General features: G+C 40.7%; 1 protein-coding gene across 1 annotated transcript in view; it reads left to right on the top strand.

The window, feature by feature from the left end:
- The window catches only part of LRP1B (LDL receptor related protein 1B), a 3669685-nt gene that overhangs the window by 3515161 nt on the left and 130876 nt on the right, over positions 1-23648 (top strand). Inside the window, exon 85 of the mRNA XM_086955170.1 lies at positions 20600-20761. Within this exon, the coding sequence (XP_086811296.1) occupies positions 20600-20761 (162 nt within the window). The remainder of the gene's footprint in view (positions 1-20599; positions 20762-23648) is intronic.

The raw sequence follows: 23648 nt of genomic DNA, 5'->3' as shown, positions 1-23648 counted from the left end.
TATAGGACTCGGCAAACACCTTATGCTCTTCCACCTCACTTGTGATCTGAGCCTAGTCCTTCTTCATACAGATGCGGAGTCCTGAGTCTCAAAGCCATATGCACTTTAGTTGTATTTTTTCAAAGACATATGATGAGTGTAAATGTAACTTTTATTATCATATATACACTCAAAGAACGATTTCTGGGAAAGGATAACGTGGACACGCAAATAGTGTGTATCCCAGGAAACAAACACTTCGAAATTACGCATATACTCATTAAACCTATGAGTCAGAGGGCATACAGAGACACATGCAAACACATTCACATTCTGGATTTGGACAGAGATTTACTTCTAGGAGTGAGTGTAGTAAATCTGTAGCTCGTATGAGAGGCTTCAAGAACACAACCAAAATTTGAGCGGTTCTAGGTTGAACAGGTTACTCCATAGGGAATAATATTTTCCATACACAGAGGAGAAAATATATGTTTAAAGTATAAATGTAATTTTGCGTGCTATTAATACAAACATACATGCACATATTTATGCATCTAAAAATGTTTCATGACGTGTGTGAGAAACTTGAAGTTCACAAAAAAACCTGTGCTCCTTGCAGATTTCCAGGCCCTATCCTGATTTCCTGGAGTACATCTGGAATCCCCAGTGAATTCCAAAAGTTAAAGTTTTCAATTTTTTTTAGAACTAAGCCCAGTACATCTCAGAGCTAGGAAAGGTGCTGAAGGTCAGGACAAGCACGATGGAGACTATATAGGTAATAATTAATTTAGTTTGATGCCATCTTGTCTTGTTCTAAAAAGTGGTAATGACCAAAACAGGCATTTTACATTCAGTGACTAAGAGGAGATCTTTTTTTTTAAGGTTTCCAACCAATATCTGCAAGAAAACAATCCAATAGAAAACAGTTATAAACATATCCTTTTTAAGTGTTTTATGAACATAGAATAGCAGGAGACTGGGCAAGATAGTTACTATTATGTATTTATGTGTTTATCTTTGCTTGTTGTTATTCAGGTTAAAATATTTTTAATAAATAGGCACAAAACTGTTTTCCAGTAGCCACTAGAGTGGAAATGATTAATGTGTTCAAATAAGAAACACTAATTGTGTTAACAAACAGACAGTGGAGTTTTTTTAGTTTTTGTAAAATATGTACAAATGTGTTGGTATTGTAGGTATCCTAAACTTAATGTATCATATATATGTGATTTGAAAAAAACATGCTTTATAAACAACACGTTTTTCATTTAATTACAAATATTCATAATCTATTTTTTTGTTACAACCGTTTTGTATAAATGGAGATACAAGTATATGGTTGTTGTTTTTTGCTCTACACAAAAAAGTTTAATTATTACCTATACTGTGAAACGTGGACTTCTTGAGCTTGATCTTTAAGATACTAGGCAACCAGGTTTAGGACCTTAAAAGGGACTCCCAACTGATCCAGATTCTTAACCAATGTTAGTAGGAGACATTGTCAAAGGCCTGTGAGGGGTTCAGTAAGACCAGGGCTGGAAATCCGTTCTGGTCATTCTGATATCTTAAGTAGTCTAATTGGAACAACCTTATTCCATACTGTGGAGAGGCCAAAAGCTGAACTGAAATGTGTTCAAGGCAGTACTTATATTCAAAAAGTTGCATAAATGGATATTAATATATTGCTCAAAATTCTAATTGCGTTTCGCAAGTAGGAAAAAGAGCCTGACATTTAAAAAAACTATGTAGTTTGCTATATGCTTTTTAGTCAGAAAACGATTGCTTAATTGAAGGAGGACAGAACCTGACTGTTAATAATGGAGTTATTACAAGACATGCCAGTGCCCCAAAACAGTTCCACATCTAGGGGTTGTCATTTAACAGTGCTCCTTTTACTTCTGTTGGGCAGTGACAATACAACATGCAATTCATGTCAGGAGTTTCATGGTAGTAGTATGACCAACTTGTAGATCTCAAACCACAACAATATGTAGAACTTATTAAAGCAAAACAGTTGTCTCTGAAAAGAGAGATGCACCAGAATAAGTGGTGACCTAATCACATGATTAACACGCTGAAATAGTAAGAATTTGTGCAAAAATATCTATTGATTGCTGGTCTAGTTTCTGCCACTTTACATGTTTATGGTTTTGAACACAAGGTTCCTTCATAACCAGATTAGTCTAAAGCTTTGACCTGTTACGACCTTTGTTCTCACTTTTAGAGCTACTTGATCACTACTCCACTTCCATAGACTTTAATAAATACATAGAATAAACCCTTTCTTCAAAACAACTTCAATGATATTAGAGAAATATGACTGTCGAAATTTGCTGCAATATAATTATTCTTTTTGCTATGTTTTTTATTCTATATCTAGTTAATAGTCTTTTTTTATGTTAAAAAAATATGAACCATAAATTGGATGACTGTTCATTTGTTATTCTCTGACCTAGTTATTAATCATATGGTAAACTATACAATCATGGTTTAAATTACTTTACCTTGAATTAAATGAGCATGTTAAATATTTGCAAGTATTAGAATCTCATTATGTAGTGAAATGTTCATTTGTTAAACAAATCCCAACAGCATACTGTGAATGTATTAATTGTTAGTTTATTTACAATTGAACCTTTTGAAAAATTCCTCTATGAGTACTTTATAACTAGAGTTTAATCACATTTAATTAAAATTCATACATTTATGACAGTAGGATTGAACTACAATAATTGAAATAGGAAAATGTCACATGTTAATTAGGAGACTCGTTTACGATATTATGATTAAAACATTAGATGTTACCAAGCAAACCAGATTTTAAAAAGATGTCGAAGAGCTGCGAAGGGCATTACGTGATTTCCATCATTGCCCTTGACAATGCCAGGGAGGCAAAATGAGGATGTTGACAGGCAGCCAAAAGAAATAGTTGTTATGTGTACCAGGCCCATTTGGATTCACGCATTCCCTTGTGAAGACTATGTTGCAGAGAAATCTGAGATACATAATTTGTTTTGCTTCTGTCGCACAACTAATAGAATGATTTATGGAGTAGGTAGCGCAAGTTGCTTCTTTGTGGAAATTCGGTGCAAAGAAGAGAGTCTATTACTCAGTTGTTGTGCCACAACATGAGATGACTGTCACATGAGAGACATTTTGTACACTCACTTAGGTTGCCAGTGACATAGCTGCACCCTCTAAATTGCATGAATGTATGCATGATATTTTTCCTCAGAGAGGACATAGCTGAAGCAATGCTTTATGTCCATCTATTCATCTGTTATATCTGTTTATAAATGTTGCACTGAATGTGTGTAACTCGTTATAAGCTAATGCAAATTTCTAAATTGGGGACATCATACTACAAGAGGATACTTTGACATTTTCACATACATGTATAACCTATTAGATGATGTATAGAATTGCAGCAAATATACGATTAGGGTAAACCGGCAATGGAAAAAATTATCACATTTTTACCATAGCAAATGGCATGTGATTATTACAGAAAATTCAGTTCAATAATTAGCAAATGCCTAATTCTTACACCAACACAAACCAAAAGCATACATTTCATTAAATGAAATTACCAAAAAGGATAAAACAAAAAAAAGCAACCCCAATCCAATATCAATCAATGAAAACCTAAATGAAAATGTGTTCAAAAGTACCCTTCAAATAATTCTAATATTAACCATACACTTAAATTAAAAGCATTGGGCTTGATTCTCAAAGTGCACTTTTGAATAGGTTTACACTTTGAGTAACTACTACTTTTAGTTATTCAAAAACTGCACTTTTGTATTAGCTACATTTTTACAGTTTAGGAAGGGCTATCATTAAAAGAAATGGGGTGTCAATATCCCCTTCAGGGTAAAGGACATTTACCGAAGCCCTGACGGATCTGCGAGTTAATGTGTCAAAGCAACTTTAATGAGGCCTCAGCAGACACAACTTCCCACATGTACGCCCAGGCCTGAAATTAGCAATAAGGGCCAAAGCTTTTCTCAGAGAAACACCAAAAGCATACCATATGGAACTACTGGTCGAAAGCTGTGAAAGAGACTTAAAGCCACCCAACAACCTGGAAAAAGTTAACGAGCTGACGGAACACTACATAACAACTGTCGAAAATATCGTTAATAACACCATGCCATTAAAATTGAAACGAATCTCAGAAAAGACCAAAAACCCGTGGTTTAACGAAGCACTAAATGAAGATAGACGCAAACTGAGAATGGCCGAAAGAAAATGGAGGCAACACCCATCATCTCCTGAACTGGAAGCCCTCAGAAAAACAAGGAAACAATATAATAAAAAGATCATCAACTCAAAAAAGGAATTTATAAGAGCAGAACTGGATAATGCCAAAAACAGGCCACGAAAACTATTTGAAATCCTAAAGGAGCAATCAAACAAACTAGCCAAAACAGTGCAAGAAAATTCAGAAACATCCCTAAGCTGTGATGATTTCTCCACATTTTTCACCGAAAAGGCCAAAGCACTCGAAATAGAGCTTAAAAACTCGGCGTTGAACCTTCCCAACGAACCTTGGTCTACTAACGATGCCAACTCTACAACGGATTGCACTATGGCAAAAAACAAGGCGAGCTGGGAAACATTCGAACTGTACGACCAACACACGATTGCCAAGACGCTCTCAGGAATCAAACCTAACAACCACCACCAAGACCCTCTGCCTGCAAAATGCGTAAAAGAAATCAATCACATCCTGATTCCATTATGGACCGAAATAATAAATGCGTCACTGTCACAAGGGATCCTTCCCGACTGCCTAAAAACTGGTCAAGTCGTTCCCATAATCAAAAAACCCACAGCAGATACTTCAGATCCAAATAACTTTCGCCCAGTGACCAACATCCCTTTACTGGCCAAGTTGACCGAGAAATGTGTGCAGAACCAATTGAGCCAACACATCAACAAATTCTCCTTGCTAGATGAATGCCAATCAGGATTCAGAGCAGGGCACAGCACTGAAACAGCGATTCTCCACATTACCGATGACGCACTACAGGCCCTTGACCAAAATCAAGCATGCTTACTGATTCTCCTTGACTTGTCATCGGCATTTGATACGGTAAATCATGAAGCATTACTGACCAGGCTACGGGACAGGATGGGAATATCGGGAATAGTGCTGAAATGGTTCGAGTCCTTTTTACAGAACAGAACACAGCGCTTCCTGGTTAACCAATCAATCTCCCTTCCTTGCCCTACCACAATTGGAGTCCCACAAGGATTGACATTATCCCCAGATCTGTTTAACCTATACGTCGAGCCACTCACAGAAATTCTCCAAAAATCTCAAATATCCTATCACATGTATGCTGACGACACGCAAATTTACGTAAAGATCGGATCCATAAAAGAATTGGAATTAATGAATGAGACACTAAAAATGACACTTCAATGGTTAACGGCAAACCACCTGAAGCTGAATGCACATAAAACAGAGTTCCTACTAATCTCTCCACCAAAGAGGAATACAGAAATAATGGAATGGATGAAAGTCGTGACTGCGCTAAACTGCACCCCAACCCTTGTCAACTCAGCCAAATCTCTAGGAATCATCTTAGATGAGAATCTAGACATGAAAGCCCACATTAACTCAATGGCGAAAAGTGCCCGCTTTCACTTGAACTACCTAAGAAAATTGAAACCATTCATCACAGAGTCAGACCTCAAATTGGCAATCCAATCCTTAGTTATTTCGAGGATTGAATATGGGTGCACCACCTTGGCTGGATTACCAAAAATGTCCACAGCACCACTGAAAGCCTGCCTTAACGCTGCAGCAAGACTTATCACCGGAACTAGGAAATATGACCATATATCCCCGCACCTGAAAGCATTAAACTGGCTACCATATGAAGCTAGAATCCAAATAAAGATAGCATGTATCACACATAAAGCATTACACGACAACACCCCAAGATATCTAGCAAAGAAAATTCAGCTGTCCAGTAGCAACCGACCATCTAGGAGTGCTGGGGAGCTGCTACTGCGACCAGCCTTCTTCCGAAAGAAAAAAACCTATGACAGAGCGCTCTCAGGAGCGGCCCCCAGAATATGGAACTCACTCCCTCCAAACATCAGGAAGATCCAGAATCTGGTAACATTCAAACGGGAAGTGAAGAGCCTGCTGATGAATAGATACATTACTTAGCGAAGATCACTAAACATGGATCTGCTATAATTCTGCCTTAGTACAGATCATGTACGCCATCAAAATGGGAGGCACAGACAATTCTATAATGGAATACGTATCCTATGATATGGGAACAATCCAAAGGCCAATTAGGAATGGAGATTTGATTTGAACAGGAGAACAGCATCTTTCATGAACTTATACCGTGTTACCTCATACATGAACCTATACCGTGCTACCTCATATTTGTTATATATACATGTTTTGTTATTATTTAATCATAGCATATTTACTTATGCTAACGTCACATGTGCTACGTATATATATGTCATCTACCTCACTGCGATTGCTTGCTAACTGCTTAGACATATGTTAACCTTGTTTCCCTTTCTTATTTCATGTTAAGCGCTCTGATACCCACGGGTCTTGTTCGCGCTATACAAAACTCTATAATAAATAAATAAATAAATAAATAAATACCATTGTCTAGGAACAAGACTACAGTTCACTCTAATAAGGTTCATCTCATGGGTCATGACTAGACCCTTCACTAAAAACCTTTTGTGAATGCTGGATGTGAATGCATGTGTATGCATGTAGATTGTATGGTAACAGGACTCCATATTGTGTGTGAGTGTTTATGTATGCTGTTACCAATGGTTTACAGGTTTCATTTCCCCTGGTGTCACAAGATGGAGGTTCTGAAACAGCCACCATACAGTGGAAGGGTACTGATTGTGTTCCTGGGAGGAGGAAGTAACTCAAGACATAAATGTGTGGAAGGATGGAAACAGAACTGTCTTTAGAAATTCTATACACCATTTTCAGCAATGAATTTCTGTTTAGCTCTTAATGAGCAGTACCATTTTGTTAATAGTGAGGGATTTGTGCTGAGACAGCAGATACAGATTCTAGAGACAAATAAGTTTCAGGGGAAAGACTGGTTCATTTGTTTTTCTTGGAATAGTTCATGCTAGAAGGCTGATGTTGCTACTTCACACTTGTTGTCCTCATGTTGTGGGTACTTGGAGCAAGCAACCGCATCATCACTACCACTACCTGATGGGCATCAGTGTGTACAAAGCACCTCTCAGGAAATGAAAAATCAACTTTGAAAAAACAAAAGGCCAAGATGGTTTCTAAACACAGATATTGGATCCACATTCCCTGTACGAAACTCCTGTGCACAACATACCCACTCTGTTCCATGTTGGTTCTAAATATTTTATTGCCATTTTAAATCAACACATAAGCAATTGTGAGGGATAAAAAGAGGTGCACCAATTTATATAAGTATTGGGAGAAATACATTAGAGCATCTGCATGAAAGACAGCAGACATACTTAAGTTAAACCTTGAAGCTCTACCTATATCAAGACTGCATATAGTACACCAACAGTAATCCCCTACGTTAGAAAAAACAGGAAAAAGTACAATCAGCAATTATCAGTCTTTGGAAGATAAAATACAGGGGATAGTATATCTCATGTATTAAGATTATGAGTTATGTCTGCTGTATGAGAAATACACTAGGTATGAATATTATAAACAGGGGAGGGATAAGGTAATGTGAATGGAAGAAGGGAGAGGGAAAATTGAGATAACCAGTTCAGGCATGGGACCTTATCTAAGTCCCCAGACCTGGTAATGATGGGTGTAACTGATCATATTTCTCCAGACCAATGAAACTGTATAGAGAGTACCAGAAAACAGAGGACATTTGGGGGAGTCTCAGTTGGTTAGATTATGACCCATGTGTACCTCTCAGGAAATAGACCCAAGCCCCACATGTATGGAAGGAAAGATGGTTGAAGGATTTGCAAACAGCCAAGATGAACTTCCCAGCAATTGACAGAAGGAGACCTAGCAATGTCATATCTATGCCTCTATGGTTAAACTTAGTCCTAAAAGCCCAAGGGACTGGAATCAGTGTGGGGCAATCTAACAAGATTGGGTATGAAAAATAGCTGATAGGTGAGTCTCGATTATATTCCAATACCGTGTAAGGAGGGGACAATGGATGAACGTGTGTTGATGAGAGCAAATCCCCTCATTACATTTCCAATAAGTGTCATTTTCTCATAAATGTATTTCATGTAATCTAACTGGGGTCCAATGTAGTAAGTTTATAGAGAAGAATTTTGAGTGGAGGAGAGAGTGGGTTATTGTATTGCTCAAGGAGAGTTTATTAATGTTCTGCCAGTGTTCTTCTTAGATGTCTTAAAGCACTTCTAAGTCAGAATGGTGGGTCCACTTTGTGTAGAGGACTGACAGTTGAGGCCATAGAGGATTTGAGAGTGTTTTAAAAATGTTGGAGGCAATGTGGCCTACACATTGCCAAGATGCCAAACGTGCAGGAAGAATTGGGTATTCGGGCCGTCTAAGCTTAGATAGTTTTACTTTATGTTTCAGGAAGCTTTCAAGTTAAAGAAATCATGCAAATGTGCTAACCATAAGGAAGGCATAGAACTGCTGTTGTCATCAAATACGTCTATAATCTCTAACCTTGGAAACCCATGTAATGGAAATTTGACTTGCAGTATCAGTTCTTGCTTTAGGATTGTCCCATAATGAGGCTAGCATAGAGGTGTGTAAGGGTACCAGCATGTGTTTATCTAGGAGATTTAGAGAATTTATGGTATCTGAGAGTATCATCTGAGAGTGTGGGACTTTAAACTATGACACTGTGGTAAGGGCAAATAGATTAACAGGAGCTCACAGGGCACTTTCTATCTCCACCCTATTGGGAGAATACAGAGTGATGGGGGGCAAACCATAATGTGCCTTGTGATCCTAGAAAGGGTGATTGATACCGATACCAGAAGGGGAGATTGCAATCCCCCAAATCACAGTTCTTTCTGGGAACTTTGGATGAGATCCTCTCTCTTTTATTGCTCCATAAAAATGTAGAGGTTATTTAGTCAATGTCCTGAAATAATGTGGTGGATAGTTTCCAAAGGAAGCATAGCGAATATAAAATTCACAATGGGCTTTATCATCATTTTGAGTGTTTTATGCCTTCCCCATGAATAAATGATTTTAGGTGACCAAGAAGAAAGTATGTCCTTAACTTTGGAAATGGTCTGGGATTCATTGCACTTTAGCATCTCCGATAAATCTTTACAGAAGCAGATTCCTAGATATTTGAGTCATTAGGGTTGCCACTTAAGAGTCACCCAAATGTGAGGAGAAGCATAAAGGGTTCAACAGGAAGACTTACGTCTTATATTTTTAGTATAACTGAATACCTGAGAAAACAGATGAATAATTATAGTGATGCTAGGAATCACATTCTCAATATCTTCACTAAAAAATGGAATATCATCCATGTAAACTTCAGCTTTATACATTTGAAAGCCAAATTTGACACCTTTTATGGCCGTAGATGAATTGAGTAGTGTAAGTAAGGGATCAATGGTGAGTAAAGAGGAGAAATATCTTTACTCATAACGTCCTCTTTTTATGCATTCTGCAACACACAAAGAAGGAGGAATATGCCTCTCAGGTGTACTCTTGTGCAGGAAGGTGTCCCTTCCTGCACAAATATAATCATGCATGCAACACAGTCACCATGTTGCAAGAGTTCCTATTTTAACACTAGGGTTCTAAAGGGCGCTAGTACAGGGCAAAAGGCAGGAGCACAGTATTGTCTAAAATATGGCACATTCCTGCCCTTTCCCTGCACATTGTGTCCATGACGCACCTTCAACTGCTTGCGGTAAGGATGTACTTGAGCCAGTTTGAAAAGCAATAGTAGGATGGACCCTAGGACATCAATGGAAAATTACCTCAACCAGTTCGCTTAGGGTCTTCCAGGCCTTGTCAGTCTTGTAGCCCCTGTGAATGCGTCTGATAGCCACCTTCCCCATTAATGAAAGAAGAAATGTGCACTATTGCTTCACATTTTGTTGATAGCTAGGTAGCACAACCTCAAGGATACAGGTTAAAAAGGTCTCTCTTTTATTTAGTATCTCTATCCCAAGGTATGATAACTGTTGGAAAGTGGTTTACTAATAGTAATAAGTAGAATCTTACCACTAGCAATAAGGCCACAAACAATGAAAGGTTCAGTCAATGTCTGAAAAATTATTACTTTGCTCGACCCTTAGTAGCTGGCAATGAGCAGGCAGGCTTAACTTGAGAGGTAGGTATATAAAGCATTTAAAAACACCAATACATTAAATATGTAACACACAACGCACAATAGAAATCCAACACCAATTTCTACAAATCGGTTATATTTGTATGATCAAATGGACACCAAAACGATAACAATCAAATGTAGGGAACCAGAGATATGAATTTGTAAATATTCAAAGTAAAACTAGCGCTTAGAAGCAACTAGCACTCAAAGGGTTAAAAATGTAATTCTGGACCAAGCCAGAGCCAAGAGTTCTTTGCACTTACTCCCAAAAGTGGTTCACAGAACTAGCCAAGGGTTCAGGTGCTCTGGTTTCCCTCTTGGGGTCTGGGACTATAACTCCGACAATGCACCTCATCAACTATGCAGCTTATTACAAAAGTTGTTTAAAACTTCTCCAAACTTCTGGAACGTCTTCTTGAAGTTCCTCATGTGGGATGAAAGTGTCCAAAACACCAATACAAGGGTCTAGAAGCTCTGAGATGGTCCTTGGAATGTTGGGACTACAATTCCCACAAAGCACCTGGCCAAATTCTTAACCTCTTCCATGCTTGTGACGGAACCGCTCCGTCACAAGCCACGGGTGAGCTGTGCTTGTGACATAATGGTTCCGTCACGGCCCGCTCGCCGCGCCTGCGCGGCGCTGATTTCGCGCCTGCGCTGACGCTTTAATGGGCGGGTGGGTTCGTGACAGAACCGTTCCGTCACAAGCACAGCTCACCCGCGAGCCATGACGGAGCGGTTCCGTCACTAGTATGGAACTGCTGCGCGGCCGCGCGGCCGCCCCACCCCCTTAGCGCTGCGGCAGAATAGCCGCCGCAGGGAAGGGGTTAAAAATCCACTGGACACACTCCAGGAAGTGGACATCTGGGTGGAGATGATGCCTGTGGGACCTGTTAACCTGGAGTTTTCAGGGAGGCCACTCCTTAATCCTTGTGCATCCAGGCAAAGTCCTTAGGGCTGTAGTACTAGATTGTAAAGCTACCTAGGTAAGATAAAGATACCTAATTACCATGCACGTCTAATCAGAGCACAGGCCCTGGGTTTGGTTAGCAGAGCCTAGTCTGAAAACCCGCACCTAGTATTCATGATGGGAGCAAGAAGTAGGGGGTGGGGACACGTTAAGAGGTCCTGGTTTCTCACAATAACCCATCTCTGGTCCTCTTAATACCTTTTATTTGCAGCCTCCTACGCTACAATCTGTATCTTTTGGACTATGAATTTCTACACTCATAAATGATGCAAAGTAGTTCTGAAGTTTTCAGGAGGAGTTGGTCTGCTTCATGTAAAAGGTTATCATCTGTGTGAAGTGAGATTTTAACCTTCCTTCTACCATCAAGCTGAAAATGTGTCCTATGCTGCAGCCATTACCTGGCAAACCAGCATGACATCACAAACAGGGTTGGAGAAAGAGGGTATGTCTGCCTCATACTTTTGCTTAATTTGAAAACCAGAGACTGAGTCCTATTCACTTTTACTGTGAATGTGGGTGCTGCAGGAATTAGACTGATCCAAGCACAACAGTCTTGACCAACACCAATAAACCAAGGTGGTGGAATCAAATGCCTTTTCAGCATCAAAGGAGCGGATCACTAGTGGTTTCCATATATTTCTTTTCCTGTCCAGTTACAGTAAAGCCTACCTGATTTAGCATAGTGGATTTTTGAGACATGCTCAAAAAGTTCAGGATTGTGTTTAATTCCGAAAGTCTGTTTGTCAATACTTTTGCAGCACTTTCATTTCTATGTTGAGTGAAATTGGATGATGTGACATCTTTCTTGACTATGACTAATAACGATATAATGGCCTGTCTGCAGTCCCCTTATAATTCATCTTTGCAGTAGCCTCTTTGAACATGCTGAACATGTGAGAGTTAACCTGGAAGAGTAGTTGTTTGAAAAGTTCTGCAGAAAAGCTATTGGGCCTGGAACCTTCCAATGCTGGAGCTGCTAAGGAGTATTTGTTACTTTCCTCTGTATAATGTCATTATTTGAAAGAGAACTTGCCTCCCCCATCAACATGAGGGTATTTTGAAGATGCTCCCCCTCCAATTTCTCCCTAAGCTTATAAGGGCCAACTTAATAATGGGCTAAAACCTATGCGATTTCTTTGTCTATAGAAACATTTAAGGTGGACCTGCTAATGACTTTGCCTATCTATCTGGCCTTTTCCACTCTTTAACTTAACCATACCAATAGACAACCCAAGATATCTCATATCTTTTGTGTGATCACATAATGTACTTTGTTGCTGCTGCTACCTGTTTGAAATGGTTTTCCTGGTTGGCTGAGGCATTCAACCAGGCCAGGCAGGAACTACCACTCTAGTCACGGTAAGTTAGATAAACACTAAGATAGCTTGTGCTCACCCTCTGGTAGGTTCACACAGAACATTCAGGTGTATCTACAAAGGCAATAAGTAAAGTATTTGTACCAAAACACATGCACACACAGTAACACAATGAATACATCATAAAAAGATTGTATACAGGTGTAGAGAACTAGAGAATATTTATCTAAGCAAAGTGAGACCACAGTGACAAATAATTGTTTATGATTAAATAAAAAATATTGTTTAGAAGGTACTAGCAGTTCCACGGTTACTTTAGGTCACGAGGGACTGGGACAGGCCGACCGCGATGGAGGACAGGCCCGCTGTAAAACTAACACAGAGCCCCCTGAGAAAAAACTTTGGATGGAGAAAAGCATTGGCGCTGAAGGGTCAATGTGTTGATCTTTTCAACACAGTCGATTCACAGTGTTGTCATCAAGCTTTGCTGAAGTGAAGGCAATGTGTCACTATCAAGCAACACAGCGTGTCATCAGTGAGTTGCACAGGCTGTGGTACAGCTGTCATTAGGCAGCCTCTGCGTGGGTGTCGAATTGCAATGAGGTGTCATTTCTCATGTAGTCAATGCAATGCATCAGTTTTTAGTGAAGGTAGATGCAGAACCCACTTCCGATGCCCAAAACTTGGAGCTGGCACCTCAGGCATGGGTAGTACTCACAGAAGGCAGTGTCAAGCAGCACCTGTAGAATTAAACGAAGTCTTTTGCATACCTTAGACTGCAGAAAACAGGAGGTAAGCCAGCAAACCCTTAGAAGTCTCTTGAAGGGACAGCAGAGTTCTTCCAGCAGAGTCAGGGAGCAGCAGATAGCAGGGCAACACACAGAGAAGCAGTCCTTCCAGAAAAGCAGCACACTTGAGTATATTAGAGCGAATGAAAGTCTTTCTGACAGAGGTGCAGTTCAAGATCAAAAAGTGTTTGATTTTAGGGGTCATAGTCCTGGTACTTATACCCAAAAGTGCCTTTAATGGAGGGGTGGCTTCAAAAGAATTCACTAAAGTGCACAAGGATCTCTTTTAACCCACTCCTGTCTTCAAGGCTAACAGGGGGGTGGGGGAGTAAATCAGTGTTTTGTGTGTGGACAGGACACTGCCTATTGAAGTGTAAGTGTTAGCCCCTCCCATTCATCCCGACCCAGGAAGACCCATCTGAATGTAGATATGTATTCAGAATGGAGATGAGATCCACCTTCCTGTGTTTGTGGCTATCTAGAGGGAATGTACAACGTATAGCTGTCACCCAACCCAGACGTGTATTGGAGACAGGTTGTCACACACGAAGATCAGTAAATACTGAGAAATGTCCACTTTCTTAAAGTTCCTAGAATGAAATATTTGGGTATATAATCTCTGGGAAACAAATAACACACAGGAATTGTTTCATTAGTAGTAAAAGGTTTTTTATTTGTCCACGTCTGTAAGGCTTGGGCTGTGTAATAGTTTTCACCCGTGGGTAAACCGGCCAAGGGCAACAGAGGGGAGTAGGGTGGGGTATCTCAGGATATACAGTGGATTCTTGTCACACATCTACGGGCTATCTCTACATGTATGGGATATGTTGAGCTGGGTCAGGTTCCTGGTAACAGTAAGCAGCATACCATTGATATAAACTAGAGATAAAAACGACACAGTCTGCCTATTATACAGGAACCATCATGACGGCCAAATCGAAACCAAAGGAAATATATCAAATAGTAAAAAGTCTCACTAAGCTCTCCCCACCCACTGCCTCTAATTATAATACACTGTTCCATTGTAATGATCTGGCGGAATTCTTTTATCAAAAAATACACCAAATGTATTTATCATTTCCAGATGCCGACTCAGATCGTATTGTGTATGGGCTGAATTTAACTATTTTTAATCCTAAATCTGTCAGTAGATTGCCTCATATCCATTTGTATCTCTACCACTTTCTTTTCTACCGTATCTATATCTTTCAATCTGATTATCATCTTATAATGCCTTTGAGATTTTTTATGGAACAAACTACTTCAGATCCCCACTATAATACCAAATGCCCACATGCAGTTGTGGGTTAAGATAGGCCCAATGATAAAAACACCACAAAATGTGCTTCTAAGAGGTACATTAACATGCACAGGAAGAAACAATATTAATTGGTATTGTTTGTACTCACTTTACCATATGTGTAATGATATCCTAGAGATACTCCCAAACCAACCAACTGTGACATATCAGGGTTATACCAATGTAAAAAGGGAATGATTTTTAAACCAGTATGGTTACTCCTTGTAGGATTTGGCAAAACCCATGTGTGCCACAAACATATTTCTTCCTCCCTAGGATCTTGTATTTATCCCCAGTAAATTTATGTAAAGATCAGAAATTAACTCACACCTAAGACAGTGGGGAAAGCACTCCTATCATTATTGACTCCAAGACTATGAATGTTCTATATAAGGACCTTTAGCTGTTCTTAAATATCCACATATCTCTCAAGGATAAATATTACAGTAGTCCGAAAAGGCAACTTACACCCTCTGTACACAGTACTATTAGAAAAGTTAATGTTCTCCCTCCCCATACACAATTTAAATTACTATAAAAAAATCACCCCTGCAGCTCTTGAAACCCCAATATACGATCACGTCAAAGTAGGCATGGCTATAGTTCACCAAATACCGATGCAAACTCCTTACATACTGAAGTCAAATACCCTACTACAATTATTAAATGCATACAATACAACAGAGCTGCCTAACTCAGTGCAAATAATGGTTGTTTGAAGAACCTACACTAAATCATTGCAAGTTACCTCAAAACATATTTAGTCTGGTGCTCCTTTATCATCCTAGGTACTTTATGGGCCCTGTTCATGGTCTGGGTCCAGTCCAATGCCCTCTATCTCTGCTACAGTTCAATCCACTATTGGATTGCCACTAGAAGGGTAGGATGGCCTCTATCTCCCTGTAGCGTTTCATCCTTCTTCTTTTTGCCCAGCTTTCATTGTGTCTGTCTGATTCAACTTCCGTTAATCTTGGCCTTGTCAGCTCTTTCAATTCTGCCACCCAGTCCATGTCCATTTCTGTGAAATCAAAAAAGGAATGTCTTGAGATGTTCATCTCTTTCAGTCATACAGTAAAAGGAGTGTGTAGTCTAGCTGCATTAATTCTGTATTCATCACGCCATTCAAGGTTATTTTTGTTATGACTGTAATCCAGAAAGATTATCGCATTCAGGGTTTCAAACATTACTTGTTGAGCTTTGCATGCCTTTTTTTAGCTTTGCTTCAGCCGGCTGGTATCTGTGATCTTGGTTCATCAGCCAGAAAAAAATGAACAAGCTATCGAAGACAAGCTCTTGTTGTCAGCTGCCAACCCCTTCTGACATCTCTACTGTTCTCAAGTTGTTCTGAAGCACATGGGACCTGATATCTTCAAATATTTCTTCCAAAGATGGAGGACTAAGGTGGAAAGCTAAGAGATTGTCTCAAGCTTCTGAACTGTGGTGTGAGGTGCTTTCATACCAGCTTCTAACTCTGATATGTGATTTTCATTGCTTCAAGCACAATTCAAAGGTCCTGAAGAAAAAAGTGTAATTTCATTTGGCACAGGGGCAAGACTGATTTGCATGTAGCTGGGTCTGTACTTAGGTGGCGAAGTGAGCTAAAGATCGATGATGGATTCAACCCAGATCTGTGACTGGGGGTGAGTGTCTGAAAAGTTTCAGCTCTTTGTCCGTCATCTCCTTGTGTTTGCTAATTTCATTTTTAACCTCGCCAATTTTACTTTCCAATCCAAGTATGATATTGTTGGCTACTTTTGGAAAGATTGTGGGAGAAAAGCTAGTTCTGAAATCCTCATCAATTGAGTTATTTCACGTTCATGCAGGTATTGTAGAACCAGCAGCCACTAATGACTTGAGGCCAGATTGCGAGTTTGGCCACCAGACTTGCAGAGGACCAGTGCTGGTGATTCAGCCACCACCGCACCGGTGGTTGGACTGCCCCATTATGAGTTTTGCGGTTGAGCCACCCTGGGACTACCAAGGAGACCAGGGAACCACTATACCATGGAGGTGGCGCAGCAGTGAGAAGCCGCAATATGCTTGGCGGGACTGCCGTAGTTCTGCCAAGCATATTAGTTTCCTCTCCACTGGCGGTGTCATGGAAGTTCCTTGTCCATGTACACCGTGGTGGAGAGGAAAAAAGGGGGCTGGCAGGACCCCATGTTCATCCACTGCATGTGGATACAGACATGGGCGAATTGCATGTGCCCCCTATGTGCATGCACACCAGTTCCTGCACGGCATAGACTTTCAAGTTCATGCTGTGCAGGAATCTTGTTGTGCTGTACCATTGAGGTGCCTCTTTCAAAGGCACTGCTGCCTTTGAAAGAGGCACCGCAGTGGAAAAGTCAAGCCATCCTCCCACCAGACCACTTTAAAGTCATGATCTGGCAGGCAGGCAGGCAGAAGTGAGTATCAGTGGTGCAGGGGTGTGGCAGTGAAGTAATCAGCCCTTAAATGTATTTACCCATTTTCCCTTGCTGGAGAGCTGAGTTCCCTGACTTTCCCTGTTGTATTTTGGGCTTCCAGTGTTATATCATACATCAGTGAGTACTGAGGCTATAGCCCATCACTTGCAGGGCCAAATTAAGAATAGTAGTAAAAACAATTATATGAAACACCCATGATTCAGGCCCCCATAGCCATCTGTTCCTTTATTGTCAAGGGTAGCTTCCAAATGAACTATATTGTAATGGGCTTCCAACAGACTCTTTCCCACCCTGAAGCCCCCAGAGCACTTCTACATCCAGTCTATACTGTTGTTGGTATCAATTATGAGTCTGCTGGGGGTAGGATTTTCAGGCATCTCAACTCAATCTTTTGAAATGTGAGGGGCCAGCATCTTCACATTCAGCCTGGAAAATAGCTGTAGCAGTCAACACACCTTAGTCATAGAGGAGGGAGAGCACCCAAAGGTAGTAGGAAACTCCCCATTATACTGCAATCAAGGCCCTCAATGGTGCAGTTTATGTCAGGCATGCAGATCCTCTAACCAATTCTCTTTGATCTTCTCTTATGGGGCAGAAGTATCAGACACATAAATGGCAACACATGGTCTCCATACAGCTCCTCCTGTTGCACCTTCTTCCTGCATGTCACACGACACAACAGCAGTTGCTGAGTGAATCAAGGATTACCTGACTTAGTAAATAGGCCCTACACCTGATCCTGAGCATTCAAGCCTCTTTCTGTTGAGGCACTCAAGGTCTTTTCTCAGTATCTTGGAATCAGAATTTGTCTTAGCTCTCATACAGATCCACCAGAGTAGCAGGGGAAAGGAAGGGCAGTAGTTCACATATGCCTAACCAGAATCTGCATGCATTTTCAGGTCTCCTTCTTCCCATGACCTTGGCAATCTGTCAGTTGCTACAACAACTTGGTTGTGGCCGATCTCGAGTACGTGGTTACTATTGTTTAGATCTGCAGCTTTCATGAGTACGGTACTGTTTACATACTAGACATTCCTGAATTGTTTGTTCACTGAACTTCACATGTTCAAGACGGATTCAGGTGTGCATCATCGGTCCTGAGACGAAGTGTACTTCGCTTTGGTTTTCCCCTGATGAAGGGATAAGGCTATGCCAAAATGCATTGGGAACGACCACAGAATCCATTGTTTTTTGTTAATAATCTGTAGATGATGTATTCAGAGATGATTTGTTATGTTTTGTACTTCTCGATCAGGAAATGATTAGAAAATGATCACAAAGAGTGATCCGTAATAAAATGATCAACGTCTTGAGATAGTGTGTGTATATTGTATTTGAAAATGTATGCATTGTTGACAGTTAAACATTGTAGAATTTGAGCAAAAAAGCTTTTTTGCACTCACAGCAGTGCGGGTAGGGGCAAGTGCATGTTGACACTTGCATTAGACACAGTTGCTACAACAGCCATTTTACAATTTATCAGTCCTCCATCTGCCTGCTGTGGGTTCAGGTGTTTTTGGCACCAGCACACAGGTCACACTGGGGAGGCAAGCCCCAGCCCATTGTCCTCGGGGTTCAGTCATGGGCAGTTCCACTTTGCCCATTAGTCCCATAAATCAGTCCTAGGGCCTGATTTAGATCTTGGCGGGACTCCCGTCCTCCTTCCATGGTGGCGTTTACATGTACCCTGTCGAGCTGACAGAGTCCCTCCCACCTTAATTAGATGTGGGCTGGCTGACTCCTGTGCTGGCTAACAGTACTCTATCACCATCAAGCAAGCAGGTTTGGACCAAGCCTATTTAGATTTCCCCACGTGCTGGCATTGTCCTAGTGGGGGATTCCTGATGGAGTGAGTCCTTGGTGAAGTTGAAACTGGTATAGGCCACTTATTAATGTGTCACCACACAGCTATGTTGTGTTGTCTTAAAAAATATGTGTAGGTAACATACTATGCCCCTTTTTTTACATATTGTATAGCACACAACATGCACACACTATTGAATGTACTCCCAAAGACATCATAAGCACCACATCCACAACGACCATGACAGGCAAATATTTTTGAGGTGTCAATACAGGTGTGTTCATTTAGCTTTGATAAGTTGTAAAATGAACACTAGTGCGTTACACATAAAAATAATTGTGTGTCAGAGCATTGAAAAAATACACTAGGCCAAAGCAAATGTTAACACATTATGCATAGTAAGACAATTGAAAAATAAGCTTACATGAGATCCCAGCGCCAGCCGAGTTGATTAGCCTCATGGTCAAGTAGTAACAGATAAGGAAGGACCTGGATAATGGGGTTCAAGATAGATTGAAACAAAAGTGAAAAAAAGGAAAAGAAGTAAGTTTCTATTTCTTTTCCTCCGATTTTGCAAACTCAAGTTTGGAGGTGTCCCCATAAAAGTTTCTCTGATGGAAAGGCACATTGTGATTGGGCCAGCGGTAATATGTCCCAGCCTCCCTCTAATAGCCGCTTTTGCCTATGATGCTGTCAACAGGGGTGGAAAGTTCTGGTGGAGATTGAGATACTCGGACAGACTATCGTCCATACACCCACCAACACCTAAATAGAGCGGCCGGACAGCCAAATAGGCAGGTGGTGAAACCGTCTCAAAAGGGATGGCAGGACCATAGCCGTCAAGATGTAAATCATGCCCTTAGTGTCTTAGATAAAGTACCAGTTTAAAGGTGCATGGTGCAAGGTGAATGGCAAACAATTTCAACTTGGGAGCACTTGAAACAATTAAGGACTGCAAGAATCAGGGTGCATTAAAGAAAACTGGTGCTGATATACTAGCCCTCTTTCCCTGTAACGTTTAAGCTCATCCTGGAGCTTTTTGTCTGCTTAGTCACGGGATGCATCTGCATTCTTTGGATTGATACCCAAATCTATAAGCTACTTTTTGCTGATGAATGTAGGGAGCCAAGAAACTCATATCCATAAATGTCAAGCACTTGCTGCGCTCATATCAACAAAGAACACTTGTAGGTATTTTAAAACTACTCTGAACTGCAACAACCAAAATGCATTCAGGAGAATTAGTGGTGATGTGCTGGAAATGTGCTTACCCCCGTCTTATTACACCCTTGTAACCATAACCCCCTCGTCCTGCCCTTTGAGCCTGTCTTTACATCAAACCCTGTTCTGGAATCTACCCTTCTAAGGTATAAATTGCATGATCGTTTAAATCATGCTCAGAATATTCATATGTATATTGTATAAACTGCATATATAATTTTCAAGCAATTGATAATTCAAAATATGAAACTATTTATACTGGCCTTTTGAAAATGAGATGGTAATTGTTTTCACCACGAAAAAAACATTGTCAATCTTTAGCATGTTGATATGGTACCAGTATTCCTTTGTAAAGGTTTCTTTCCTGTCATATTAGTGATAGTCATTAGGGGGAAGAAAGATGGAAAGATCTGTACAGTCTAGAAACAAATGTCCACTCAATTTATTGAATTTACTCTCTTATGTTTACTTTTTAACAGGGAGGCCCACATGTAAATGTGTCCTCGGTTTTACGGGACCAAACTGTAGCAAAAGAATATGTGAAAATGTCTGTCAAAATGGAGGAACATGCAGTGTTACACCCGGGAATCAGCCATCCTGCCATTGCCTGACTGAGTTCACTGGAGACAGATGTCAATACTGTAAGTAACAATATATATATTATTATTATTTTAAAGATTTTGCTGTTATATTTACAAAGGTGTATTTAACTATAATTGTTTGCAATATAATCACTTAAAAAATGAAACGACGACTTTAAATAGTGCTGATATGTGGTTTCCTTGCCCAAATAATATACAATAACACAAATTAGATATGAGAGATGTGAATAGCAGAAACGTAAAAAAAGGAGGTGTGAAAAATTGTATCCTGAACCCATATCTGAGTAGAAGGGATTCACTCCTGTAAGAACTCACATGTGAGGTAAAAGCAGGGATAAACACCATTTGACGGGGAAAGTTGTCCAAAGTCTTTTGTATGTGTTTAGTTTAGGCAGCCACAAGCCTTTTTCTGGGTTGGCAGCCCAAAGGCAAATCAAAAACTCCTTAACACATTTCTTGTTTTACACTCTAGTTGTGATGGTACATCATCATACGTCTGAGGCTCGTGCAAGAATACAAACACTTGGAACTATAAAGAAGTTAAAAGCAAATTAAGATTCTAGGGACCAAACTAAATTTCAGAAATGGATCTTTGAGCAGCACACCTAGACGCTACAACTAGTCATTTGTAAAATGCTTGTTTGTGTGGAGGGAGGAAAACCTTCCTGCACATAATCATGACGTCTGGTGTTTTTATGTGTGCTGCACATAGCATTGCATATGGCTGGGTCCAAACTGGAATGGCATGGTGAACAAAACAACGATGGATTTAGGCCCAGATCTCTGTACTGTGGGGAATGTATGACATTGTTCTGCATTCTGTCTATCAATAGTTCTTTTTGCATTTGTCACCCCGAGTGGTACGGGTATGCTCTCCAATTCAACGGAAGTCAAGCTAGCTTGGCTTATGAGGGCTGAAAGCCCAAAACCGGTTCTAGGATGCTTGTTTCCAGTCCCGGGAGGATCTGGCCTGGCACTTCGGTCTGGATTGTTCCCTTTGGGCGCAGGGTCAGGACTGATTTGTGTATGGTTGTGTCGAAACTGGAATGGCATGGTGAGCAAAAAAACAATGGATTTAGGCCCAGATCTCTGTACTGGGGTTAACGTATGACGTTGTTCTTCATTCTGTTCATCAATTGTTCTTTTTGCATTTGTCCTCCCGAGTGGGACTGGTATGCTCAGACGTGAGTCCCTTGCTCTCCATGCCACTGGAGTCAAGCTATCCTGGCTGATGAGGGCTGAAAACCCGAAACTGGTCCTAGGATGCTTGTTTTTTGTTGTTGTTTTTTTTGTCCTCATTTGCCTTACCCTCTTTTCAAGAAACGCCCACCACCATGCGTGTCCATCACTGAGAAACGTGAGATTTTATCTCCCGCACGAGACTCGATTTAGCAGTATTGGTGGCAGAAGGATCTTGAGGGAAACAAGAGGGGGAGTGGTGGAGTGGGCTTGGAATTACTCCATCATGGTGTTTTTCAACCTGTAGGACCGACAACGAACCTGGGAGCCCAGGTCCTTGGAGTGTTGTAGGCATAATCATAGGACCCGGGGGATAAAAAAAAAAAAAAAAACCCCGGAGCACTATCTCCACTGGACCAACAAATCCCAAAAAGCCAAGTTACGTTTACTACAAGATCTGGCCAAGTCCACCTTAGATGTTTCATATAGGGACATCAGCCAGCCTGAGTGTGATGGAGCCGTTTTTTCCACCTAAACTTTACAAACAGAAGAATTGCATTAAACAAAAAGGACCTTGCCTGGCCGGTGATGCCAGCATCCAAGCCGAAAATTATTAGTGGCAGAGTGATGGACAGTGATGTATTTAAGACAGAGTCCAAAGTTGACTTCACTTCTTCCCAGAACCAGCCGATGTAGGGGCAGTCCTTAAACATATGTACATTTGATGCTTCAATGAGATTACATTTATTACATTTCTTTCCTGGGAGGAATTTGGAAAGTCTCAAGGGCGAGAGGTAAGCCTTATGTGCCGTAAACAACTAGTTACGTCTCAACCATGCCGGTTTAACGATTTTATAAAGGAGAGCAAAAGATTTTACCCATTTCTCCTCTCACTGAAAGCCTAGCTCTTCCCCCCACAGCTCGTCCGGTAAAGCAAACTCCCCATCTACCTCATCCAACAGACTCCAATACCACAGAGCTACCTCTTTACCTCCCCCTAGTCGCTCTACCAGCTGCTGTTCCAGGTTACTGACTTTCCCCAATGATACCTCTTTCCGACCCAGGGCCCTGGCCCAGCTATCTAGCTGCACATACTTAAATCTAGAAAGACCGGGGCCAACCTGCTCCCGTAACTCCTCTCAGGCCCTCACAAACCGTTCTGCCAGCAGCTCTCCCCATCTTATAATCCCAGCATCCTTCACAGGAATCGACAAGCTATCCTTTAAACATAATGGTAAGCCTAGGGAGTTCCACATCGGTGCAAAGTTTGAATAATTGGGCAACCCTAGTCTCTTTCTAATCTGTGCCCAGGCTTTCGCCAAGGACTGAAGAATTTTTAACTTGACTTTTTTGAAAAATTTCTGGTCCGCGAATTTAAACACGAAACCGTCAATTGGCAGGTCCGCTACTACTAGCATGGCTTTGAATATTGTCCCTATCGATAAACTTGATGGTGATTTTAAAAGCATTCTAGAGTGGGACAGCTGAAAAGCCCATGCATAGTACTGTAAATCGGGTAGTGCAAGCCCCCCCTTTTCCCTCCTCCTCCTCAACTTCTTCCATGCCAATCTGGTAGATTTATAACTCCAGATGAAGGAGTTAATCTCTCACTGGCACTTATCCAAGATTTTGGCGTCAAAAGCCAGGGGGATGGTATTCAAAATAAATGTAAATTTGGGGAGGATAGACATCTTTATCAAGCTTACCCTACCCAGTATGGTAAGTGGAAGGTGTGCCCAAGATTTTA

This window comes from Lissotriton vulgaris, chromosome 2_1 (assembly GCF_964263255.1).
Source record: "Lissotriton vulgaris chromosome 2_1, aLisVul1.2, whole genome shotgun sequence".
Lineage (NCBI taxonomy): Eukaryota > Metazoa > Chordata > Amphibia > Caudata > Salamandridae > Lissotriton > Lissotriton vulgaris.
This window is presented reverse-complemented; position numbering and strand designations above follow the sequence as displayed.